The following is a 26,410-nucleotide window of genomic DNA, read 5'->3' on the forward strand; positions in this document are numbered from 1 at the left end:
ATCCTGAGAAGCAGAGTCTTTTTTCAGATAGGTTGTGAGCAAGAGGACTGGTCTATTCTGGAACCTGCCAGTTGTTATGACAGGCAAACTGAGGCTTCAGAATTAGGAGGAGGTCACATAGGGGGCTTTAAAGGGATGCTAAGGAGTTTGGGTTTCGATACAACTACTGAAAGGTTTTAGGTAATATCTTTATCAGTTCTACTCTAATGAATGACCCTTCTAGAATAACTTTTGGAAGAAATTTTCATTCTTTTCCCCCCTGTAACTAACTTTCTCTTGCTTACCTTCTCAACAGCACATTGGTTACCAACTCTTCAATGTCTTATCTCTCCTTTCCAAACTTGCTGCTGATCCCTGATTCCAAGTCCCAGCACTTTATTAGCATTTATTGTAAGGGGCTTCATTGGGCTCTCCTTGCATCCTGGAAACCACCTTCACGCTGACTGATCAAGCAAAGCTCCGGAGCCTTTCAGGGCTTGGACTTCCATATGGAGTAAAGCTCCAGCCCTGACCTTATCCATCAGATTCCTTCCTCCACTTCCCCATGTTTTTGTTCAGAAATTATTCCAGGCACACCATCCTAGTCTTATTAAACACAGGTTTTTCTCTCTCTCTATGCCACACTTTTGCTTCCACTGCCAGCCTCGAACGGCTTCTGTTTATGGTACCATCCCCTGCTTGACACCTTCCTCTTTCTGTTTTTCTTTTTTCAAATGTTTTTATTGATTTCAGAGAGGAAGGGATAGGGAGAGAGGGGTGGAAACATGAATGATGAGAGAGAATCCTTGATCAGCTGCCTCCTGCACACCCCCGACCAGGGATCAAGTCTGCAACCAGGAAACGAACCGTGACCTGCTGTTCATAGGTTGATGCTCAACCACAGAACCACACCAGCCAGGTACCTTCCCCTTTCTTGAAGCCCCTAATGACTGCTGCCTCCACTGAACTACAGTAGGGAAGCAACCTCTTGTTAGGTTATTGGCACATGGTGCTTTATAATGTCACTCTTTAGAAACATGTCTAAGCATGTCAAAGCCATTTGTAAACAGGGACCATGTCTTAAGGGAGGCATAAGATGATAAAAGATAGCCTTGGGACAGCGCAAACCCTCAGGATTAGTCCCAAGTCTTGACACCTTACCGCTTGGGAAAACAACCTCTGTGGCCTTTGATCCCCTCATCTGTCAGATGTCAAGAGTGATTTGGTCTGGATTGGCTCTGATGTCCCTTGCCTTGCCTGGAGCATGAAAAGTTTCTAAAAAGTGAATGATGGTGCTGTCTCAGGACAGACTTCTGCCAAGGCCCACAAGCTGGAGGGTATGTGTATGTTTCTATTTTCTGGATCCCTGCCCACAGTGGTGCTGGTGTGTGGGTGTGGCTTGGAACATGGCAGGTGGCTCAGGGTGTGGAAATGGTTCCTATCACAAGGTGAGGTGTTCACCTGCCTTCCTAAAAGCTTGGGCAGTGTTGATAGAGCTGTTTCTTTGATAAAGCAGGCCCTGTGGCGGACAGTCCTGGGGCAGGGCCTTTTACACCCCCATTAGCTCATGTGCCTCATGGACACTACTTTAAGATTTTACAAGCTCAAAATGGATTAGCATTCCAGTGATCCCCTTTATGGTTTGGCTTTTTCCTCCAGAGCTTTAAGACATATGTTTTTTTAGCCACATGTTAAGAAATGGTAGGGGCACATAGGGCCTGAGAACAGAAAACGTTTTGTTGGAGTTGTAAGACTATTGTTGTTCTGACATCTGCCAAATCTGCCAAATGTCAGAGTGATCTGGTCGGGATTTGGTCTGTCACCAGGAGAGCAGTTTGGGTCTTTAACGCCAGACTACTCACTTCAGAGGTCAGGCGACACAGGGCTCTGAGGCTGTCTCAAGGCCTTCATTACAGATGCCATGTCCAAGCTAAATTTTTACAGTTTTCTAATTTACCAGTTATTTTTACAAAAGATATATAGTTTTGTAAGAAATTTTAAAAATTCAAAGCAAACTTATGATGAAAATTAAGTCGCCCTCATATCTCCAACCCCTACTCCAAAGGCCACTCCAGTTATCAATTTTACATGTAGGCTTCCAGAATATCTGTGAGCGTGTGGAGGGCTGTGTGTATAAAATCTCTCTCCTTTTTATGCAAATAAAAACCCACTTTAGAAACTGTTGCAAACTTTTTTGTTTTACTTTTAAATATCTTAGAGATTTTTAGACACATATCTTTTTAAAAAAAATAATTGTATAATATCCTGCTGTATGAATATACTCAAAATATTCAACCTGTCCTCCTAGTGGCAGCTTACATTATGCCCAATTTTTGGCTTCTATTTATAGTGCTCTAATGAACATATTTATACTATATGACTTTGGGTATGTGTGTGGCAATTTCTGTAAACCTTTTTCCGTGTTATTTTCTCTAACCCTTTGTGTGTCTTTCTTAGCATTTCTTGTAGGCTTTTTATGGGCTCTTGTCATGCCCATACCCCCAAAGCTACCAGCTCGGAAGCCAGGTGTCGGTGACTGACCGGAGCTGCTTCCCACCATGCTATTTCAGGCTTTTAGGAGATGAGACAGTGGTATCTCAGCATTGGAAGAAAGTGATCTTAAAGCTAAGCTGGTTCAACTCCTAGTCCTTGAATCCCCTCTAATGCTGGCAGCGGCATCCTTACAGAGTGCATGCCACAGGTCATCACAGTATTGCCGCTAAGTGAGGGCCTCTCAGTCTGTTCGGCTCAGAGGCGCTGGCTTTGAGAAAGACCCCTCGTACCCAGTGCTTACAGATCCTTCAGAAGGAACGGTATAGTGGTGGGTGGCACATCCTGCTCTTATGTGGACTTGGGATCCACCATCTACTAGCTGACTAACGCTGGGCAAGTTACTTAGTCCTCTGTGCCTCAGTTTCCTCATCTAAAAAATGAGGATAATAGCACACCTTCATAAAGCTATTGTATGGATTATATGTTAACACATGAAAAATGTTTTTTCAAAGTGCCTGGTATATGTAAAGTAACATATATGTGTATATAAACAATATAATTATATACCCTATAATTATATATCATGCAGATGATATGTAATATATGAAAAATATATACATAAAATTTAAAAGTATACATAAGCTACTATTATTACTGTTCTTGCTATGATAACTTAACAGTGATAAAACCCCTAAACAGGCAGAAGAGACATCAAGTATGAGTCTTCCTGGGAAGAAAGTGATCGATCTTTGTTTTGTTTAAACCATGTGCTTTACATTAAGAATAATCTTTACTTTTCTTAATCCTCGTAACAGTATACATGGGAGATACTATCAATTCCTACATCACAGAGGGTAAAACTAGGGCTCAGATGTTAGGCAAGTTGCCCAAGGGTTATCCACATAGTAAGGGGCAGAGGAAGGGTTTGCAGCCCAGCCTTATGTCAAAGGCACTAAACTGCAGGGACTGAAATCCTATTGGGGCAGACATGGCTGAGACCAGCTCTTTCCCTAAGCAGTGGCTTGTACCATTGGCTTCTGGCCTGAGGAAGGGTGTGGTTAATAGAATACACTGGGCATTTGAAGAGAAGAATCTTGGAGGAGAAGGGCTATAAGGTGTGAGAAAGGGAGTGTGGGGCTGCCAACAACCTGGGCTTGGGAAGAATATTTGCATACCGCTTTCCTCCCCTCTGCTTTCCATAAATGCACAGTCTTGCTCCATATTCAGATGTCTTAAGCTTCCAGACCTTCCACCAGAGATGGACCATCTGGCCCACTGTGAGCTGTTCTCACCTCCTCAGACTGCACAGCAGCGCCTCCCTTTGCTTCCTCTATCATCTGCCAGCTGAGCAACCTCTCCTCTAAAACCCTTTCCATACACAGTGGGATGACTTACTGGCTTCCTGCTAAAACCAAAATAGTCTGGGTTCTATCTGTTCTATGCTCAGACGGGGCTGGGAACAAACATCATGGTAAAGCTTCAAATCTCAAATTTGAATGAGTCAGTGTCAGGCTAGGGGTAGGCAAATTTAAAAATACTTGCTTTTTAAATTTATTTTAAAGTAAGTTAAGGTAGAGGAGGGGAACATAGGCATAGAGAGGAATGAAAAGCTATGAGCCTGAGTCGAGGTCATAACCTTCAGAAAACTCCCATCAGGGCAGTAACGACTCAGATGGTAACCTAGTGTGAATGACTTCAGTTGATTCATGGGTTCCAAGTACCCAGGTTTCCTCCTAACTACAATGGGAAACTTAGATATGCTCATGTCTGGAACCCCATCAACTGACCACTGAGGCTTTATACCTTACCTCCATAATGAGATAGTTCTTGGCCCAAGTGCTGTTCGCTGGGTCTGGAATTTCTCTGTTACACCACTGAGGTCTGAGGGCTGACAGGAGAACAAATACCCTATAGATATAGAAAACACTGACATCAGGTTAAGTGAGTACACGTGACATGGAAGCACGGGTTCTTAGCACAGTGATTTCAGTGCAGGGGTATGCAAATAAGTGAAATGTAAACACTGAAGGAGAAAGATGATGCATCATCTAAGGATGGACTAGTTTTTTGTGAAGTTTGGATAGGTGATAGAGTCACAATGCAGTCACGTGGGGTTTGCTAAATAAATGATGGCACTTTTGCTCAGTGTAATGTTTAGCTGTCACTATAAGCAGCCATGCACTTATTCAACAAACATTCCCTCAGGTATGACCAGCACAGTGCTGGGGTAGGACAGCAAACAAGAAGGCATGGTCCCTACTCTTGGGAGTTTTCTAATCATGAGACTACAATGTTTATAAAGAGTTTGTAATGACAAGTAAATTATGCTAAAAGTAAGAAAACAAACAGGATACTAATGATATAAATAACTTAAACATAGACCATGCAAAACAATGCCAAGAAAAATACCGTAGAGAAACATTCAAACTGTTAAAAGAGTACTTGTGTTTGGTGATCAGAGGAAATATGGGTCTTTTTTTCTACATCTCTAGGTTTTTAAAAATTTTTTTAAATGATTTTATATCACCTTTATGATGTAGGAGGGAAAAAGTCCTTCCTTCCTTCCCTCCCTCCCTCCTTCCTTCCTTCATTTTTTAAACAGCAGAAGCTTTGCCCCTCACTGATACTATTTCCCTGAAGAGGATACATGTGATCCTAGTTAACTCTTTTTTAGTTAAACTTTTTCAAAATCTACCTAAAGAGAGCTCTGCTTTGAAGTACCTATCACATACAGGGTTTCAATAAATGTAAAGCCTTTCAGACAAGTTCAATAGCTGGCAGAATGACTTTGAGCTAGTTTTATTTTTACCTCTTCTCTTACGTTATACAACATTTGAAGAAAGCTTTGTATTGAGTAACTACCTCCTTAAAAATTCTTTCAATAAAATAGTATGTTTAAAGAAATTTTAGAAAGTATAGCTAAATAAAAGAACTAAAACCACCTAATATGATTTTATTCCCTGATATAACCACCATTAATATTTTGGTGTATATTCTTGGGGCAGAGAGTGTTAATTGCTGCCCAATACTTGTTTTCCTCTCTGCCTTAGGAAGAACACCTTAATGTATTGGGACAACCATGAACCCAGCTGTAAGGCCACAATTCTAAACCTCCCTGCCTCACCAAGTTCTGGCCAATGAAATCTAACCAAAAGTATCCCGTGTGACTTTTTCATGTAAAGTCTTCTGAAAAGGGAAGTGTAGGCACCTTCTTTTTCCCTGTAGTTGTAGAAAGCAGGCATGATGGCTATCATTCCTGCAGCCATTGGACCATGAGGTGAAATGGATGGAAGCCAATGTCAGGATAATGGAGCAGAAAGATGCATTGGAGCTATTCACCAACCCTTGACCTGAGTTTACTTCCCTTACCTGGGTGAGAAGCTGTTAGCTAGTTTGTCATATTATTTTGGATTTTTATCTTATATACAACCAAATTTAATGATAACATAATATTTTGTGTGTGTGTATGTACTATGCTTTTAAAAAATGGAAGTACATCTTTTGCAAGCTGCTTTTAAAATACAGCAAATATTCATGATTTCATTTTCTTCTACATCTTTAATGGACACATAATATTGCTAGATAGCATGAGATATATCATGATTTCATTAATCCCATGTCATTGGGTCTTTATGTTTTTCAAATTATTTTCCTTTTATGAACAATACTTTAGCATACCCTTATGATATACTTAGAATAAATTTCTAGTTAGAAATTGCTAGGTCAGTGATAGAACATTTTTCTTAAATTTAATATATATTGCCAATCCAAAAAGAAATAAATTTAGTCTGCCATCAGCAATGTATGAGAGTGTCCATTTCTTGGACTCATAGCAATGATAACAATTATCATTTAAAAAGACAGTTACCAAAACTGGCAGGTGTACCCAACTCACTTTTGCCGGAAGTAACGTATTGAGAAAATGCCCACCATGATGATAGCAGTGCAAATGCTCGGTGCCACAAATGTGCTCCAATTGCCTTTACCTGAAAAGATAGCAAACCCTGTGATTGAGTTATCTTCAGTGAACATTTCAAAATACTCTCTATAGTGGAAACTCGGCCCTACCACAGCTCCTGGGTAGCTGGGCCCAGGAATAGGCCGAGTCATTTTATCCATTCATTTAAGTCACAGCAGTTCTCAACCTGTGGGTCGAGACCCCTTTGGCAGTCAAACGACCCTTTCACAGGGATCACCTAAGACCATCCTGCATATCAGATATTTACATTACGATTCATAACAGTAGCAACATTACAGTTATGAAGTAGCAACAAAAATAATTTTATGGTTGGGTCACAACATGAGGAACTGTATTTAAAGGGCCAGAAGGTTGAGAACCACTGAAGAGGAGGGGCCTCAGGGAGCCAATGCTATAGTTCTGGGAGGAGCTCCAGCCCTACCAGGGCTCCTTCCTCTATGGGTGGGGGGAAAGAGCTTGATATACAATGCACTGGCTGTGAACTGCCCTGGATTCTAGTACTGTATCTTCTACGGACTGATATGTGATCTGTGGACTTCAGGTTCTTGATCCATAAAAGGTGAGTGATGATGTCTACATGAAGCTCAGGATGGTTTCCCAAAAGGCATGATGTTAAAAGTGCAGAGTTGGATGGACAGGAGTTGGCTAAGCAGACAAGTTAGGGAAGCGCAGACTAGACCGAGAGCTATGCAAAGCCATGAGAGGATGAAACAGCTTAGCACTTTCAGGGGACTAAGGGTGTCTGGTCCTGCTTTGGAGTATAAATGAGTGCGAGGCAGAGGATGAAGCTAGATGAGTGAGTAGGACCAAGTCATGCAGGTCCTGGTAACAGAGCAGTTTGAATCCTAGCTTGAAGCCCTTGGGGAACCACTGATGGGTTGCAGCAAGAGGTGGAATGTCAGCACTAGGGGTCTTGCAGAAAGATTCTTCTGATGGAATGAAGGACAGGCTGGGAGGGAGAGTGAGCAGGGGAAGTAGGGACCAGAGACCTGCTAGGTTCAGTGAGAGAGGTGTATTACCAGGGCTGAATGGGGGAGTTATCACAGGCAGCCTTGTTACCACCCCATACAACCAGCCCAATCTGACATTTCTTCAGCATCTGCCTTCCTTCCTGGGCAGATGGGACGGTCTGGAGCACCACAAGTAGAATGATGCTGAGCTCTTCATCTAGTTAACTGCTCACAGTTAACTTTCATGGGGGTCACTGGGAGATGAAAAGATGGGTTTTTAATTTTCCCAGTGGAGAAGTACCTGGCATAGAACAACAAAGTCCTGAATAACCAACTGGATACTCCCTGTCAGAAAGCAAGAACAGTGTGTTTTACTCTTGGGGCAAATGCAAACTAGTGATGCTAGAGAGAACAATGTAACTTAGCTTGTGGAATCACAGGATAGCTGGGTCACTTTACATATTCAACCTTAAGTAACTCAAATCTGAGTTTGATTTGTAGTTCTGCCATTTACCACCTCTATGACCTTGGGTAATATTTCTGTACATTTGTAAAAGGCATCCTAATCCCTCATTCCTTTATTCATTTCATATTGAGTGCCTGGTAGTGTGACCAGGTATAATCATGTAAAACAGGCACTTTACATGGTTGTGGTCAAGATTAAATGAGCAAAAGTATGTGCTACGTAGGTTGAATTGTGTTCTCCCACACCAAATATTCATATGTTGAAGTCCTAATCTCCAGTACCTCAAAAAGTGACCTCATTTGGAAATAGGGTTGTTGCAGGTGTAATTAGTTAAGATGAGGTCAGACTGCAGTAGGGATGCCTCTAATCCAATATGACAGGCGTCCTTATAAAAAGGGGAAGTTTGAACACAGACACACAAGGAAACCTCAACGTGAAGATGAAGGCAGAGATCCACAAGCCAAGGAATGCCAAAGATTGCTTCCAGACTCCAGGCGAGAGGCATAAAACGGATTCTTTCATAGCCTTCAGAAGAAATGAACTCTGCTGATACCTTGATCTTGGACCTCCAGCCTCCAGAAATGTGAGAAAGTAAATTTCTATTGTCTAAGCAACCCCCAATTTATGGTGCTTTGTTACAGGAGCCCCAGCATACTAATATGGTGTAAAAGCACTTAACACATGACTAGTACATAACTATCTGATATGCAATAGCTGCTATTGCTATTGTTGAGATTATTCTCATTATTCATGAAACAGATATTTAGTGAACAAGTAGTACGAGGTGGTGGGCACCATTCTAGACCTTGAAGATAGAGATAAACAGATACCAGTCCCTGCCCATTGGATTTGGAGTTTGAATATGGGTCAAATATAGTACACTGTAAGGGAAATAGGAGGTGCGTTTGGGAAGGCTGCCTGGAGGAGGAAACATTTCCACTGAGTTTTGAAGATTGAGTAGACACTGTCTCCAAGCAGACAATAGCATGGTAGGGCAGTCCAGTTATAGGAAACCAGTGCAAAGGTGTAGCAGTAAGAAAGCTATGAGCACCTTAAAGAAAATCGGATAATCTCCATGCCAAAGGCCGTGGGCTGTACACCTGTGTGGGAACCCAGGGTGGACTCTCCACCTCTAAAGTTGTTCTTACCTTGCAGACAAAATTCCCTCTCATTTCCTTGGGGGCTTTCGCCAGCTGCTGTCAGAGCTGTCATCCACAGGACATATCTCACTCTGGGCTGCAGACTGTCTATTGGATGTGAATTTTCAGAGACGCTATAGGGAATTTCTGAGAGGAAGATAAAGGAAGCAAGGTACAGATTAAAGGGAATATTTGAATATGGGCTTTTACTCATTGGTTAATGCTTCATTTAATTTGAAAGAGAAAAGCACATTTCTGTTTTAAAATAGTCTTAATTAATTAGTACTTAACACTTTAGTAGGCCCTACATGCAGTCATTTATGGAGGTCTCACTTTCCAGGATATTAGAAGAAGTAAATATTTTTTCTGGGGCAAAATCTTTTGAAAGAATTCTTATCGTTTTGTTTTTTAAATTACTTAGTTGTAGTTAACTTCTATTTTTTTAAAAAAATGTTTTTATTGACTTGAGAGAGAGAGAGAATCATTGATCTGCTGCCTCCTGCATGCCCCCCACTGGGGATGGAGCCTGCAACCAGGAATCAAACCAGTGACCTCACTGCATGGGACGACACTCAACCAACTGAGCCATAGTGGTTAACTCCTTTTATGTCCTATAATGTTTCTGGCATTTACCAGGTATATTTGAGAATCTTTGAGAAAGAAATTCAATATACAAATTGTTTTCAGTTAACCTTTTAGAAAGCTAAGTTTAGCAATTAATGAAACAGATATTTAAGCAACATTTATTAATTTTGATTTTCCACTCAGTAGGCTTAGTAGGCTTAATATGATGATCTGCTACAATGTGATGTAAAATTTAAAACCTAGAGCAGCGGTATTTAAGATTAGATTTATTTTGGCAGTTTAAGCCTAAATCATCAGTTCCCTATGCTCTCCACACCCCTGCAGATTCTCAGCAGGGAAGATTTTGTTTTTGAGCAATGCACTGAGGCTGTTTGTAGGTAGCCTTCAGTAAATAGGCAGTCTTCTCCTCCAGCGATCTGCTGGGTGGGATTAGGGTGGGGGGACATACAATGAAGGGCAGAACTTGAGCAGGAGCAGCCTGCTGGCTCGCTCAGCAGACTTGCCCCTGTGCTGGTGACTAGAACTCAGCACTTTGTGCCTCAACATCACATTTACTAACTCACAAAGCCCAGGACAAGTCACATGACCCTATTTGCTGAAATTATTTCAACAGTCACAGATATGTACTGAACATCTGCTCTGGAAAAGGCACCAAGTATACAAAGGCATTGTATCTGCCTCAAAGAGTTTACCATCATTGAGGAAAACAGACCCCTTACACTCCCCACTCCTGCTCACTGTGGGTGCCCAGCAAGATGGAGCCCTGTAATATTATATCCACTCCACCCAAAGGGGCTGAGGTTGGAGCGGATCATTTAAGAGCTGTGACTATCAGAGCAATTTCTGCATTTTACATCCTGTTGAGAAAAAGTACCCTGTGGAAAATTCCCAAGCCTACTCTAACCTGATGAAATTGCTTGCACAGACTTAAGCTTTGAGATCAAACTAAAAAAGCTCTTTCCTTCTTCCTAAGTCAGGGGATTAAAAAATTAATTTTGAAGCAATCTTCTGCTCATCTTGCTGCAGCAAAGCATCAGTGAGTCAACCATTGGATTGTGTGAGGGCATCCTTGGCTCTGGGAGTGAAATAAGATGTCGGAACATAAGAGAAGAAATTTGAATGGTGTGCTGGGCCAAAAGGTTTACACACACACACACACACACACACACACACACACGTATATTTAAAAAATATATTTGAAAAATAGGAAACTATGGGGGAGCAGTAAGGAGGAGGATGGTGTCAGCAGTTTGGTTGGCAAAATAGGTTGAGTTGAGTAATGGGAGAAAGAAATCAAGCAGGAAATACTGGTTCTGCTGCCTGGGTCTGGGCTGTGATCTCAGGCACAGATAAAAGGGCCATTCGATCCTTAGCCCTCTGAAACTTTAGGCTCAGGTGGTTAAAAGACAAAGGCGCCAGTTTAGGAAGATGTGATAGTTGCCAATCATCTGACAGGCAGTGGGTAAGAAGGTCAAGTGGTCTCCGGCAAAACAGCTGCATTGTTACCGAAAATTAGTCTTTCCCTAATAGTCTACCTTGATTTAACAACATGGAGGGTGGTGATCACCCATTTGTTATTCAACAAGTACTGTTTTTATTAAGCACCTACTGTGTGCCTGGCTGTCTTGTAAGAACAGGGGAGACAATGGTAAGCAAACAGCCATGGTGTCTGCCCTCATGATGCTTAGGGTCTGTGGGCAAAAATAGCCAAGTAGAACAAAGCACAGTGTGTGCACCAGTACAGAAGAGCACCTGCCACTGGTGCACATGGCAGTACCAACCAACTTCCCGAGGAGAAGTCTCGCATATTCCACTGGGATTGCACTAACATGCAGATGCCGGGGCCCGGCCCAGGTCCACACCTCTCCTCTCCTGCCCAGCAGGGCTCAGTGCTCCAACCGCACCCTGCATGTCTGTCAGTCTGGGGCCTGGTGGGCAGTGCCACAAGACACATTAGACAGCGCCCTCCCCCTCGGTCTCCATCCTGCTCTTGCTGTTGTGGTGCCTCCATCCTGGTGTCTTTTTCCTTCAGCCTCCTGCCTTCTGTCACTCTCTAGAAGCTGCATTTGTGAATTCACCTGTGATTTCTGGTTATCAAATGCAATAGACCAGGGGTCCTCAAACTATGGCCCGCGGGCCACATGCAAATACAAATATTGTATTTGTTCCCGTTTTGTTTTTTTACTTCAAAATAAGATATGTGCAGTGTGCATAGGAATTTGTTCATAGTTGTTTTTTAAACTATAGTCCGGCCCTCCAACGGTCTGAGGGAGAGTGAACTGGACCCCTGTTTAAAAAGTTTAAGGACCCCTGTAATAGATAGTTGTCAGTCCCTGATCATAGCAGTTACATCATTTTTGTGTGTGTGCTTTTCCATCTCCTTCAATAGACTGTGAACTCTGTGAGACAGGGAATGGGTCTTACTCATCAATATGCGCTTCATGAATAAAAGGAATACTAGTATAACCTAAACAGGTATAAAACAGGACTTTGAATCTGGGCCTCCTTCCCTTTTGATGTATTTTTAAATACCCTTATATAGACTTTAGAGTCATCAGATTTGTGGCAAAATAAAGTAGATATTTTCTTCTACATCTACAACAGCAGCTTTATGAACCAAATGACCATGCATATGTCTGGTTGTAAATAGGCCTCTCGGTTTAAACTCTGCCAAAATGAAAATTGGAAGGTGGAGGGGAGCAATTTCCACATGAAGAGTTCAGAATAGCTCAGGAGGCCCTGACTGGTTTGGCTCAGTGGATAGAGAGTCAGCCTGTGGACTGAAGGGTCCCAGGTTCAATTCCGGTCAAGGGCATGTACGTTGGTTGCGGCACATCCCCAGTAGGGGGTGTGCAGGAGGCAACTAATCGATGTCATTCTCATCGGTGTTTCTAACTCTCGATCCCTCTCCCTTCCTCTCTGTAAAAAAATCAATAAAATATATTTTTTTAAAAATGGCTCAGGAGGAGGTCAATTGATTCATCACCTTCTGGGGCGGTGATGGCGAACCTTTTGAGCTCGGCGTGTCAGCATTTTGAAAAACCCTAACTTAACTCTGGTGCCGTGTCACATATAGAAATTTTTTGATATTTGCAACTATAGCAAAACAAAGACATATTTTTGATATTTATTTTATATACTTAAATGCCATTTAACAAAAAAAAAAATCAACCAAAAAAATAAGTTTGCGTGTCACCTCTGATATGCGTGTCATAGGTTCGCCATCACTGTTCTGGGGTGTTTTTCAGAACTGACCCTGGCTGGCCCAGTGGAAAGCAGTTCTGTTCAATGCTACATCCTGTTTATCAATGGTGGGTTAGTTAAGTGAATGACTGTAAAGTCTTATAGTGGAATACTAGAGGGCTATTAAAAAGAATGAAGCAAATCCATCTGGACTGATGTGGAAAGATCTCCAGTATTTATTATTGAGAAGTAAAAGCAAAATAAAAATCAGAATACAGGGGGTGGGTTAGAAGAGGATAATGGGGGGTGGGGAGGAGGACATATGTAATACTTTCCACAATAAAGATTAAAACAAACAAAAAAGATCAGAATACAGATGATTATTCAAAACACTAGAGGCCGGATGCACGAAATTCATGCATGGGTGGGGTCCTTAGGCCTGGCGGGTCATCAGGGCTGATCAGGTTCCCCGCCTCCCGGCCTCCTCCTTTCCTTGCTCCCTCAGTGCCCCACCGCTGCTGGTTGCCCACCATGTTCCATGCCGCCCCCGGAGGTCAGCACACATCATAGTGAGCGATCGAACTCCCATTCTCCCGGACAAACTCCCGAGGGGACACTTTGCATATTAGCCTTTTATATATATAGATAGGCTTAAAATTTTTTCTGGATGAGCATACAAAGAACTGCTAATAGTTTATAAAGAAAGGGATAATTTTGACTTTATGTCTTACTGAACTACTTAAATGTTTTTATCACTTGCAAGTATTATTTATATAATAAAAATTAACTAGCTTCAAAAGTCCTAACTCAGAAAAGCAACATCAGGTCTTGAAAGGTCAAGAGAGAGGACCGACAGCTCAAGTTTCCCAGGTAAAAATCCCTCCTGCAGGCAGCACCCTGGCACCCACATCTCAGGGTGGCTCTGTTACATTCTTCTTAGACCGACTAGTTCTCATGAATGAACAAAAAAGTTGCTTCTTTATGATAAATTCTCCTGAAAGAAAGCTGCCTTTGAAATAAGGAGAAGGGCAAGCCAGAATAAATCAAAATTAGAACATCAAGTCTGGCAGGTGCCTTGGAGCTGCTATAAATAAGTGATCCATGAAGTCACTCAAGATTATACTCCAGCCAGAATTTATTTTAATTGCTTTAGTCTTATAGAATAACTAGTGGCCCAGTGCACAGATTTGTGCACATTGAAAGGAAATTAATTAGAAGAAATATTTTAATATCACTATTCACCCTTTCTCTATAATAGAAGTGTCAGAGGTGAAAAGAATTAGTAAAATGTACATGAAAATAATATATAAATTGATTAAGAAATAAATAATAACATGATATAACAATAAAGACATGAAAACAAAAACATGATATAAAAATAACATTGATAAAAACAATGACTGATAAATTGATTAAACTTATTCTAATATCTCCCTGTATACCACATTAAGAGTAAAAACACTTTCAGAGTACTTGACTAATTTCCCTTGTGATGAAGTATTTACAACTTTAACATCACATGCTCTTTGGTCTCAAGAGAACGCAACATACAACTGACCATGTCCGAAAACTTTTTCCAGCCCAGTGAAGCACCTCAACTTCTCTTTCAGGTAATTGTCAGCAACACAGCAGTAAATATCAACATGAAGCAGATTATTGTAGATCACACAGGGAGAACAATGGGTAAAATATTTAACTATAGCAGTGTTTGACTATATTCTGCACAGTGAGAAACCCTGAAATCATTTTCAAGTTCTACCATTTCCTCTTTTCAGTTAGGTCAAGTTTCTAAACTTTGTAAATCTCCATTTTCTGGCTCATGAAAAGAAAATAGGATTCCACCAGGTCTCCTAGCTACCTACTCCAGGACTTCTACTATAAAATGTTTGCACCTGGCTATAAAGCAAGTTGGGTTCCTGGGCTGAAGAAATTCCCAGGAGGCTAGTCGCTAGGGAGACGTAGCTGGCCATTGCTACGTGATGTCATTACCCGGCACCCACAGCCACTGTTTCCAGGCTGGGCTGGGCTGTGGGCCACATTTTGCACCATGGGGTCTCAGCAGTGTCAGCTGCAATTTGGTGGGCTGTCGATCCGGGGTGGTGGCAGGGGCCTGTGTCCCACTTGGGGGAAGCCGAGTGTTGCTTTGTCAGTGCCAGGTCCATGGTGCCATTTCTCTGTAAATGGCCAGTGCGCATCACAGCAGCACCTGCATTGAGCATCTGCCCCCTGGTGGTCAGTGCGCATCATAGCGACCAGTCGGAGGGTCAGACACTTAGCATATTAGCCTTTTATATATATACTAGAGGCCCAGTGCACAAAAATTTGTGCACTCGGGGGGGAGGGGGGGTCCCTCAGCCCAGCCTGTGCCCTCTCGCAGTCTGGGACCCCTCGGGAGATAACGATCTGCTGGCTTAGGCCTGCTCCCGGGTGGCAGAGGGCAGGCCCAATCCCTAGGTGCAGCCCCTGGTCAGGCTCAGAGCAGGGCCGATTGGGGAGTTGGGGCGCCGCCCCCTGTCATGCACAGAGCAGGGCGGATCAGGAGGTTGCAATGCCACCCTCAGTCACGCTCAGGGTAGGGCCGATTGGGGGGTTGGGGCACCGCCCCCTGTCACACTCAAGGCAGGGTCAATGGGGAGGTTGCGGCGCCACCCCCTGTCTCGCACAGAGCAGGGCCAATCAGGGGGTTGGGGCACTGCCCCCTGTCACGTACAGAGCAAGGCCCATCAGGGGGGTTGGGGCTCCGTACCCTGTCACGCACAGAGCAGGGTCAATCAGGGGGTTGGGGTGCTGCCCCCTGTCACTCACAGAGTAGGGCCGATAGGGGAGTTGGGGCACCGCCCCCTGTCACACACAGAGCAGAGCCGATCAGGGGGTTGGGGCGCTGCCCTCCATCACCCACAGAGCAGGGCCAATCAGGGGGTTGGGGCGCCGCCACTCTCACACTCAGGGCAGGGCCAATGGGGAGGTTATGGCTCTACCCCATCACACACAGAGCAGGGCCGATCAGGGGGTTGGGGCGCCACACCCTGTCACACACAGAGCCGCAGGGCAATCAGGGGGTTGGGGAGCTCCCCCCTATCAGGCACAGAGCAGGGCTGATCAGGGGGTTGGGGCGCCTTCCCCTGTCACAAACAGAGCAGGGCGGATAGGGAGGTTGTGGCCCTGCCCCCTGTCACACACAGAGCTGCAGGGCGATCAGGGGGTTTGGGCGCTGCCCCCTGTCACACTGATCCTGGTGCCGGGAGGCATATTACCCTTTTACTATATAGGATAGAGGCCTGGTGCACGGGTGGGGGCTGGCTGGTTTGCCCTGAAGGGTGTCCTGGATCAGGGTGGGGGTCCCCATTGGGGTGCCTGGCCAGCCTGGGTGAGGGGCTGATGGCTGTTTGCAGCTGGTCACACACCCTTCAGGGTGGGGGTCCCCACTGGGGTGCCTGGCCAGTCTGGGTGAGGGGCTGATGGCTGTTTTCAGGCTGGCGGGTGACTGAAGCTCCCAACCGCTCCTTTTTTTCTTTTCTTTTTTTTTTATTCTGGGCCAGCTTTAGCTTTGAGGCTTGGCTCCAGCTCTTAGGCCTCCGCTGCTGAAAGTAGGTTTCTGGCCTTTGTTTACCTTCTGTATTTGAAACAATGTTGCGATCCTGCTGGCTGAAGTCCGGCAGACTAAAGCAGGTTTCTGGGGTTTTGTTTAGCTTCTATATTTGTAACATAGTTGCTTAGAGTTGCAGCTCAGAGGCCTACAGCGGCAGGCGGGGAATGTTGGAGTCCTCTGTCACTGAAGCAAGCAAGCCTCATGTTCGCTTTAAGCTGCCTGGCTGCCGGCCGCCATCTTGGCTGGCAGTTAATTTGCATATTGCCCTGATTAGCCAATGGGAAGGGTAGCGGTCATACGCTAATTACCATGTTTCTCTTTTATTAGATAGGATAGATTATAGGTCATAAGGAATTAAGTTGTAATTCACCCATTTTGAGAATAAAATAGTATGCTATAATGGTATTTGCAAATATGGGAACTCAAAAAGTTCTCCAAATGCATTCCCTGTAAACCTCAAGGGTCTATATAATAGTACTAAAGTGTCTTTATTGCTTTTTGAAATGCTACCTCCCCATGTGAATAAGCTCCTTGAGAGCCTGGTCTATCATCTTCATTTCTTTAATTTGCTTGGCACATAACATATATCCAGTAACTGTGCTTATGAGTTCAGATGTCTTTTCCTTCCTTCAGTTAATTTCACAATATTTATTGAGCATCTACTAAGTGCCAGGCACGGTACTAGCACTTTGTGTATGTATGCACATGCATGTGCTTGTGTTCTCCTGGCATCTGAACAAGGAAGGCCCTGCAGCATTCTTTTCTCACACGTACCACAAAATCGAGGTTGGGAAGTGGAGTTCTGTTCCTTCCAGTATATCCTGTAATGGAGGATGCAGCCCATTTGTTCCTGGGCTGGAATTTCGTCCCACGACATTAAAATGCGCCCCTTTTCCTCTGTGATGGCATTAATGTGGGGGCCACTCAGTGGTGCTGTAAAACAGAGCACAGGAGGCGTCGTCACCCCTCTAAATCCAAATCATGAAACTAAAGCAAAACGTTGCCAAAGGTTCCCAAGACTCACCTTTGCGCGCAGAGTCAGCCCGGATGGAGTGGCATCCTCCCCGGTGCCCTGACAGTGCGTGCACGCGGATTTCATAGCAGATGTGAGGTTTTATGTTCTCTGCAAGGAAAGAGAGCTCTTATCACAGGGGCGGTATCACCTGTGAGTCACTAAAGGAGCCGCCTCCATATCTGTACAGACGCATTCAAGGCATTTCTTGCCTTTTCTTAGTGTGAAGATGGCTCAAGGGTAAAGGAATGACCTGTTACAAAATCTCAGCCTCCTATTTGCTATGGAACCGCCTCCTAGAAGCCACGGCTCCCAACTCCAAAGTTTACCTCATAGCGAACAACTAAGCAAACCTGAGTTTCTTTTGAGGGTCATCGTGATTAAGGAGACAAAAGCTAGCCCAGTCTAAACCAGGATTTAAATATAACCACACAGACCACTTTTGAAACAAAACTTTCCTTCCGGAAAAAAAAAACTGACTTCTACAAATAAATCATTTGCCATTTATCAAAAAGTGAGGCTGGGTGTTTCAGGCATAGAACCTGGAAGGCTCTTCAATTCCACAGACGCTTATCAGGATCTGACTGGGGAGCTTGGGGTGACACGTTCGGGTGTGGCTAACCAGGGCACGCTCAGTGCAATCCGACCCATTGCTCCTTCCCTACCTGCCCGCACCATGATCCAATTAGATCTCAGTTGCTTTGCAGCGTGGAAGAAGATTCCCGGGAATGTTAATACACCTTCGGAGCTTTTAAACTGCCACCCTTTGCAGTTTTCTATCAGCTACAAAGTTTATTGGCAAGTTGCTCTTTCCTGCCCAAGCTTCTTATTTCCATGATTTCTACTTGTTATAACGAAAAAGGCCCCTCTCGTATTACTGCCCATGACATATCTTTAAATTCCCCATTAAAATTTAAAGGAAAAAGAGAGAGAATCCCTACTAGGTAACGACAGTATCATGTGGTCAAAACCAGAGCTCTCTCCCCTATTGTTTAAAGCCCTGCCATAGGTAGATCTGGTCCCCTACCACGGGCGATTGATTAGGATTTAATATTTCCTGTTTGGGGAAGAAGAATTCCACTGAATAATTTACTAAACTGTGTGTTTTATAAGAAAACTCGCTGTCCTTTAAATATTCCAGCAAATACGCAGCATATAAAGCTCGAACACACCCCCAGTTCTGTCAGAATGACCATGAAGAGAAAAGACTAAGCCACGGGTGAGCTCCCATTTGTATTCATGAACTAAGTGAGATGGAGGTAGGGACACAGTCAGCTCAGCCCTGTAATCCAAAGATTATATGTGGGTGGCATCCAGACCCAGGGGCCCCAAGGGCACCGTGGAGAATGGAATCACATTTCATTTCAGAGTGGCTAGTGCCTGGCTGCTCTGCTACTCATCGAGGATGGAGCCAACCAACCACGGTGCCATACAGAGGCATGGGATTTCCAGATGAGCTCAGCCGGCAAATGCTTTTGTTACATTTTGCCATGCAAACTGTGTTTAAGGCAGAAGCCTTGGGAATGGCTCTACAGAAGCTGTGGGCTGCTGCTTGTGAAGAGCCTACCCTTAGTGGAGGAGGGAAGAAAATGTGGCTCCTTAGCTCAGGTGACATTTCCTTTTCCGTGAAGCATGGAGCCCTAGCAAGCTAGTTCCCTGGTTCTGATCTTGAGGACTCCCGTTGAACTGGCTAAGTCTTATACAAACACTCCTTAATCATGTCTGCTCTCCACCCCGAAAATTCCTTAGCCCTGTTCCCCACAATGTTAAGATTTTTATTTCTTCATCCTGGCCCCAACTACCAGCTCATTTCCTCATACTGGCAAGCATACCTATATACCTGGTGTCCATGTTTATAAATACTCTTTTAGGTGGATTTTCTGCAGAAAGCTAATTTCCCCTATTAAGTATGGGGCAGTGGTCGGCAAACTGTGGCTCGGCAAACCGCGGCTCGCGAGCCACATGTGGCTCTTTGGCCCCTTGAGTGTGGCTCTTCCACAAAATACCGACTTCTGCACATGGGCCATGAAGTTTCAATCGTACTGTACGTGCGCGCCTGCACGTGGTGTTTTGTGGAAGAGCCACACTCAAGGGGCCAAAGAGCTGCATGTGGCTCGCGAGCCGCAGTTTGCCGACCACTGACCTAGAGGAAGAATGAGGGAGCATGAAGAAGGGGGGCCCAAAATAGCCTAGGAATCAGGGAAGGTTTTCTGGACATGGCGATGGCCACCTATTGTAAAAGGTGTGGCTCTGTATGGCCTGAACCATCTTTATGCAGACAGGGTGGGACTGACGATCCCTCGCCTAGTCTCACCGACCTACAGTCCTGGAGCTGGACTGTCTTCAGCCCCACTATAAGCAAGGGCCCCAGCCAGAAGCTGAGGATGCGAAGGCCATGAGTCATCTCACTGAGGAGAGAGGGCCCCTCTGATTTCGTGGTGTGAATTACTTAATTTTTTAAGAGTTTATTTTCATAACATACAGCAATACAAACTAATAGTTCACCAAGTGTTTTCAAGTAGCAAGAAAACCATTATTAAAGTTATTTTACCAACCAGTACATGGATCTAATTCAAATGAATATTTCTAAAATGCTTAAAAACACTTTAGTTTCCTAAATACGGAAACCATTCTCTCTTTTCATCTGCTTTATGGTATTTGTGTAGAATCATACGAGGAAGGACCTGTAGGGACTATATGATTTAAACCATCCTGCAGGGGTAAATCCTAATTCAGTTGACAATAAGCATTTGCAGTTTTGCAGCACTTCAGAGCTCACTAAGCACCTGCTCTAGGCACTGTTTCATCTGATTTGATAGGCAAAGCAGCCCTCACGTAAACTGGTGCTACTGCGACAACTCCAGGGGCAATCACTTGTCCTGCGAGAGACCATAACAAGTAAGGAAAGTTCCTTCTCAAAAGAGAGCGGGCATCTGCCTTCTTATAATTTCCACGCAGTAAAGAATGCATCCTCCTTTTCATGTATGTCAAAGCCAGCAGCAGCCATCAAACCACCCCACCCTCATTTAGAATTCTCTTCCATGTGCTAAGTAGTTTCCACATTAAAAGTTCCAGAACCCCAGGGACTTGCTCACCTTCTGTGGCTCACTGGGCAGCATTCTGTTTACGTGTAGTGATGACAATTGAACACAACTCACTAAAAATCTGAGCAGCTAGACTATAAAAAAGGGCACCCAGGTAAGGACCGGCTCATGTATTATCACGCAGTGTGCTCTGTTTATTTCATCTGTGTAAATTTTTTTGCCTTAAGCAGTGCGTGTGTGTCCTCCTGGACAGGTGCAATGATTGTCAGGATGTGATGGAAGTGCTATGGGATTTAGAGCTTGAAAGTCCATTAAAATCTTAGCTCTGTAAAATAATAATAATAATGATAATAATAATATAATAATAATAATAATGCTAGCTAGCTAAATTATCAAGCACTTAAAAAATGCTAGGCACTGTCCCAAACATTTTCTTTATATTAATTTAGTTAATCCTCACAATAACCCAATGAGGTAGATAATATTGATATCCCCATATTATAGATAAGCAAACCAAGGCACAGAGAAATTAATTTTCCCTAGATTATCCAACCTAGAAAGGGGCAGGGCCGGGACTCAAATTTAGATAGTCTGGCTATAGAACTAGTACTTAAACTTACACTTAAAAAGGACATTGCCTAAGTTTTGTCCAATCATCTCAATATGCTTTCAGATGCTTTCTTTCACTTGATTGTAACCACTGACAGATTTGAAAAATGTGAGGATTAGAGACACCAATTAAATAGATAATTCTGAATTTATTATCACAAAAATAGGCAGCAGACCTGAGCATGAAAGACTTCCTGGAATCCTTGTCTATATAATGGGCTGCACACGATATTTCTGAGACTTAAATGAACTCCCCATTGTAAGTTGCCCATCACACTGACTAGTTACTACTTAGCTCTCAACCACACTCATTTGGTTTATTCACTTATATGGCACCGTGTCAGGCACGTGGGTTTTCCATAGATACTAGAGCTTTTAGGCGACCAGTTGGTTGGCCTTCTATAGCTGCTTGTGGTGTATTCTGGGGTGCTGTCCTGAAGAACCCTAGGTGATCACTGTCCCACATTCTCATGTAGCCACTCGTAATTGAAGGGCAGGGTTTTGGGTTCTCACCTGCAATTTCCTCAAACAAATGTGAATTTAGAAACCCTCCTGAAGGCAGGTGAACAATCAAGTACCTGAAATCAAAGCAGACACGTTGTAGGGGGGAGTCCGTAGCCAGTTCAGAGGGGACCGCGTGCCGCGCCCAAGATGGAGCTCCCTCCATTCCACCACGTACTCTTGGACAGCAGAGTCGGCTTCCCCGGGGGGCTCCCAGATCACCATAATGCTGTCCATGCCCTCTGAGTTTGCAGAGACCTGGCCAGGAGCCATCAACCCTTTATGGGGAAAGTGGGGAGGGACAAAAACAAAAATCACTGTGGATAAAGATATAAAACATAACAACTCATCCTAGCAAAGTTTTAGAAGAACTGATTTCTTTTTAAGGTCTTCAGGTTCACAGATTTAAGTTGATGGTACTTCTCAATTCGTGGAGATCTGGCATCAACAGCTTGGACAAGGACCCTGTGTAGAGTTATTTATAGAATTATTTCCCCTTCATATTTCACTTCACTTTTCATTTTGTGTCCCCAATGGTACCTGCTCTAGTGAATGTAATAGGAATCCTTCTAATCCAGCTTATATAAGTGTCTACTCAGATATATATGGATCCTTGGAAATTAGTGCTGCTTTGTTTGTGAGTTGCTATTTCATGAACTGTGTTGGGAGTAAATCTAATGTTTTTTCTAACTCCCCCCCCCCCCCTTACAACATTTTGTTATTGCCCGAGCAGTGCATTTTCAAAGAAGAATGGTCCGATGATGCCTACAGCTCAAAAGCCGCACCAAACAGTGACACGTTGTGGATGCATTTGTTTCTCAACAATCACTCATGGATTTTCTGAACCCCAAATGCGACAATTTTGTTGATTAACCAAGCCATCAAGATAAAAATGAGCCTCATCGAAATTTAGCCACATTTATGCAAAAACGGTCATGGAAAATTTCAACAAAAGAGTGCGTATGGCCGAAACCGGTTTGGCTCAGTGGATAGAGCGTCGGCCTGCGGACTGAAAGGTCCCAGGTTCGATTCCGGTCAAGGGCATGTACCTGGGTTGCGGGCATATCCCCAGTAGGAGATGTGCAGGAGGCAGCTGATTGATGTTTCTCTCTCATCGATGTTTCTAACTATCTCTCTCCCTTCCTCTCTGTAAAAAATCAATAAAATATATTAAAAAAAAAAAAAAGAGTGCATATGTGCCAGCAAAGCTGTGAAGGCCATTTACCAGATATGCTATTCCATACATAACCCTATACTGTGTACTTTATGAATCAATAAAAAAAATTACAATTTTTAATTATAAACCTGTGTTTTCTATCAAAATTACTTCTTGCGTGAATTTTGGGACACCCTTTATAAAGATGGCCAGAATGGTCTCTAAAATAGCCAATCAGTTGACACTCCAAAAAGAAAAGCTTGAGAGATCTCATTTCCCCACCTGTCCACACTTGGTATTTTCTGACTTCCTAACTTTTGCCAATCTGGTACGTGTAAAGTGGTACTTAACTGTGGTTTTGTTTTCATTTTCCGGTTTCTCATGAGACAGCTTCTCTTCATATATTACTAATCATCTGACTTTTTCCCCTTATGTGAACTGCCTGTTCATATACTTTGCTAATTTTTTCTGAGTTTCCTGTCTTGTGTCTGATTTGCAGAAATAGCTTTTATATTCTAGATCTTAATCACTTGTCAGTTTTCAACTCTAAAAATATCTTACTCTCGTCTTTCGACTCTGATAACTTTATGATGTGTTTGTTGCCCATAAATACTTACTTTGCTGTAGGTAAACCTATGTATGGTTTGTGCATTTTGAGTCTTGTTTATGAAATCCTTCCATCCAGGGGTCATGAAAATACTCAACCACATTTTCTCCTATTGACTTTTGGTTTTACGTTTAACACTCAAGTTTGTTTGTTTTTTATCCAAATATAGCTGAAAGTTTTTCTTTTAAGGGAATAAATTTTATTATCATTTTTTAAAAATTTTATTATTTTCCCCACACAGTAAGTTTTTTCAACTGTGACACCATCCCTAACATACACAAAGTTCTATATATGACTAGGTCATATACTCTTGGTTATACATAAAACGTTATTCTTCCTTTTAGGCTCACTTTATTAGGGTCCCCCAAAATTCTAGCTGTTAGTTTTTACTGGAATTAAGTTAAATATATAGTTTAATTCAGGGAAAACTGATGCTGTTACAATGTTAAATTGTTCCATTAGAAGATTACTCAGCTCTCCTTTGACATCTTTTTTTTTTTTTTTTTGTCATTGACATGGTCTTTATTCAGAGTTGTCTTTATCACTTTTATTTTTTTTTCACTTTATTAAATCTTTATTGTTCAGATTATTACATTTGTTCCTCTTTTTTTACCCCTTAGCTCCCCTCCTTCCAGTTCCCACCCCACCCTCCGCCCTCACTCCCCACCCACTGTCCTCATCCATAGGTGCACGATTTTTGTCCAGTCTCTTCCCACATCTCCCACACTCCCTTCCCCCACAAGAATAGTCAGTCCATTCCCTTTCTATGTCCCTGATTCTATTATAATCAACAGTTCATCCTGTTCATCAGATTATTTATTCACTTGATTCTTAGATTCACTTATTGATAGATGCATATTTGTTGTTCATAATTTGTATCTTTACCTTTTTCTTCTTCTTCCTCTTCTTAAAGGATACCTTTCAGCATTTCATATAATCCTGGTTTGGTGGTGATGAACTCCTTTAGCTTTTCCTTATCTGTGAAGCTCTTTATCTGACCTTCAATTCTGAATGATAGCTTTGCTGGGTAAAGTAATCTTGGTTGTAGGTTCTTGCCATTCATCACTTTGAATATTTCTTGCCACTCCCTTCTGGCCTGCAAAGTTTCTGTTGAGAAATCCGCTGACAGTCGTATGGGTATTCCCTTGTAGGTAACTGAGTTTCTTTCTCTTGCTGCTTTTAAGATTCTCTCTTTGTCTTTTGCTCTTGGCATTTTAATTATGATGTGTCTTGGTGTGGTCCTCTTTGGATTCCTTTTGTTTGGGGTTATCTGTGCTTCCTGGACTTGTAAGTCTATTTCTTTCACCAGGTAGGGGAAGTTTTCTGTCATTATTTCTTCAAATAGGTTTTCAATATCTTTCCCTCTCTCATCTTCTGGCACCCCTATAATTCTGATGTTGGTACGCTTGAAGCTGTCCCAGGGGCTCCTTACACTATCTTTGTATTTTCGGATTCTTTTTTCATTTTGCTTTTCCGGTTGGGTGTTTTTTGCTTCTTCGCATTTCAAATCTTTGACTTGATTCTTGCGCTCCTCTGGTCTGCTGTTGGGAGTCTGTACAGTATTCTTTATTTCAGTCAGTGTATGCTTAATTTCTAGTTGGTTCTTTATCATAACATCGAGGGTCTTATTAGATTTCTTGTAGATCTCATTAAGTTTATAGGCGGCTTCTAGACAGTTCTTGAGAGACCTTAAAAGTGTGGTTCTGAACTGAATATCCTCCATTGACAATTTTGTCCTGTTTCTTTGTCTCTGCATTTTTTTTTGCTTTCTTGGTACACCCCCCTAGTGGTCTTTGTGCACAGTCTTGTTGTAGTTAAGCCTTGATTGTTGTAGTTAATACTGGGGGGATTTGACCTCCAGGACAACTGGCTGTGAGAGTCAGCTGTGTCTGTAGTGGGAAAACTTCTGTCCTCTGGGGAGGTGCTAATCTAGCCTTTGCCTGAGGCTATCCAGCAAATGGCTCTGTGCAGGGCTTGGGCGGGGCGGGTCCCAGGGGATCTACAGGGCGGGCGGAGGGAGCAGTTATGGCCGCTCTCAGTCCCGTCCCCAGGGGCTCTGCCTCTCAGAGTCCCAGCAACCGCTGCAAACTTCGGAGAGAAAGCTGCCCTCGCGTTCTGACCGATGCCAGACAGTCCCGCTTCTCCCGTTTGAGTCTGGGTCCCTAGAGACTCGCCCAGAACTGGAGCTCAGAATCTGAGACTCCCTCCCAATTGAAAACAACAACCTCGCCCTCAGCCACCAGCCCGCTCCACACACCTCCACACCTTTGTATATTCCGCACTGTGCCTCCTCTGAGTCTCTGTATGCTGTTCTCTTTCCTTCTAGTTGAAGAATTTCCCCTCAGCCAGCCTTCCTGTGGTTCTGGGTGATGTCCAGTCCGTCTTTTAGTTGTATTTTTGAAGTGGTTGTGCGAGGCAGCATTCTCCGGTTTTTACCTATGCTGCCATCTTGGTTCTCCTATTTATCACTTTTAGTGAATGTCTCCTTTGACATCTTTTAATGGAGTTTTAAAAAGTCCTCCTTAAAGTTTTCATGGATTCTTTGTTAGTTTAATTCCTAGACATTTGATACTTTGAGTTTGCTATGTAAATGGCATCTTGTTTTCTACTTTTCTACTATTAATTTGTGTGTGTTATTCTTATTTCTGACAAATTTGCTAAACTCTCTAATTATTTCTAATAATTTATCTATTGCCCATGTTGAATTTTTCATATAATAATCTTACTAGCTGCATACTTAAAATACCTCTTCCTTCCATTCTTTAAATTAAATCTTTTATTTCATTTTTTTTTGTTTTTATGTTGTTGCTAACTTTAAAGAGAAGGTGCCTACATATCTTTATTAAGATGATATTATCTACTGCATGTTTTTATTGAAAGTCTTAAAACACTAAAAGTTTTATTTTATTCATAGTTTCTCTATAGGTTTTAAAAAATAATATATTACTAAAACCTTTTTCTAACTACTTTTCTATATCTGCGAAGAACATATCTCTTTTTTTCTCTCTCTCTCAGTATTAATGTGATGAATTACATTGATACATTTTTCTGATACTCCTCCATCTTTAGATTCCTAGGATCAACCTTGCTTGGTCATCCTGCACTATGTTTTGCAGAC

The 26,410-nt window shown here is 42.9% G+C and overlaps 1 protein-coding gene across 1 annotated transcript in view; it reads right to left on the reverse strand.

The window, feature by feature from the left end:
- The window catches only part of IL12RB2 (interleukin 12 receptor subunit beta 2), a 68,285-nt gene that overhangs the window by 2,514 nt on the left and 39,361 nt on the right, over positions 1–26,410 (reverse strand). Inside the window, exons 10-15 of the mRNA XM_081087642.1 lie at positions 21,607–21,807; positions 17,388–17,486; positions 17,138–17,296; positions 9,016–9,153; positions 6,368–6,458; positions 4,281–4,380 (exon numbers count right to left, since the gene is read on the reverse strand). Coding sequence (XP_080943768.1) covers positions 4,281–4,380; positions 6,368–6,458; positions 9,016–9,153; positions 17,138–17,296; positions 17,388–17,486; positions 21,607–21,807 — 788 coding nt within the window. The remainder of the gene's footprint in view (positions 1–4,280; positions 4,381–6,367; positions 6,459–9,015; positions 9,154–17,137; positions 17,297–17,387; positions 17,487–21,606; positions 21,808–26,410) is intronic.

This window comes from Myotis nattereri (assembly GCF_964212035.1).
Source record: "Myotis nattereri genome assembly, chromosome: 3".
NCBI classification, from domain to species: Eukaryota; Metazoa; Chordata; class Mammalia; order Chiroptera; family Vespertilionidae; genus Myotis; species Myotis nattereri.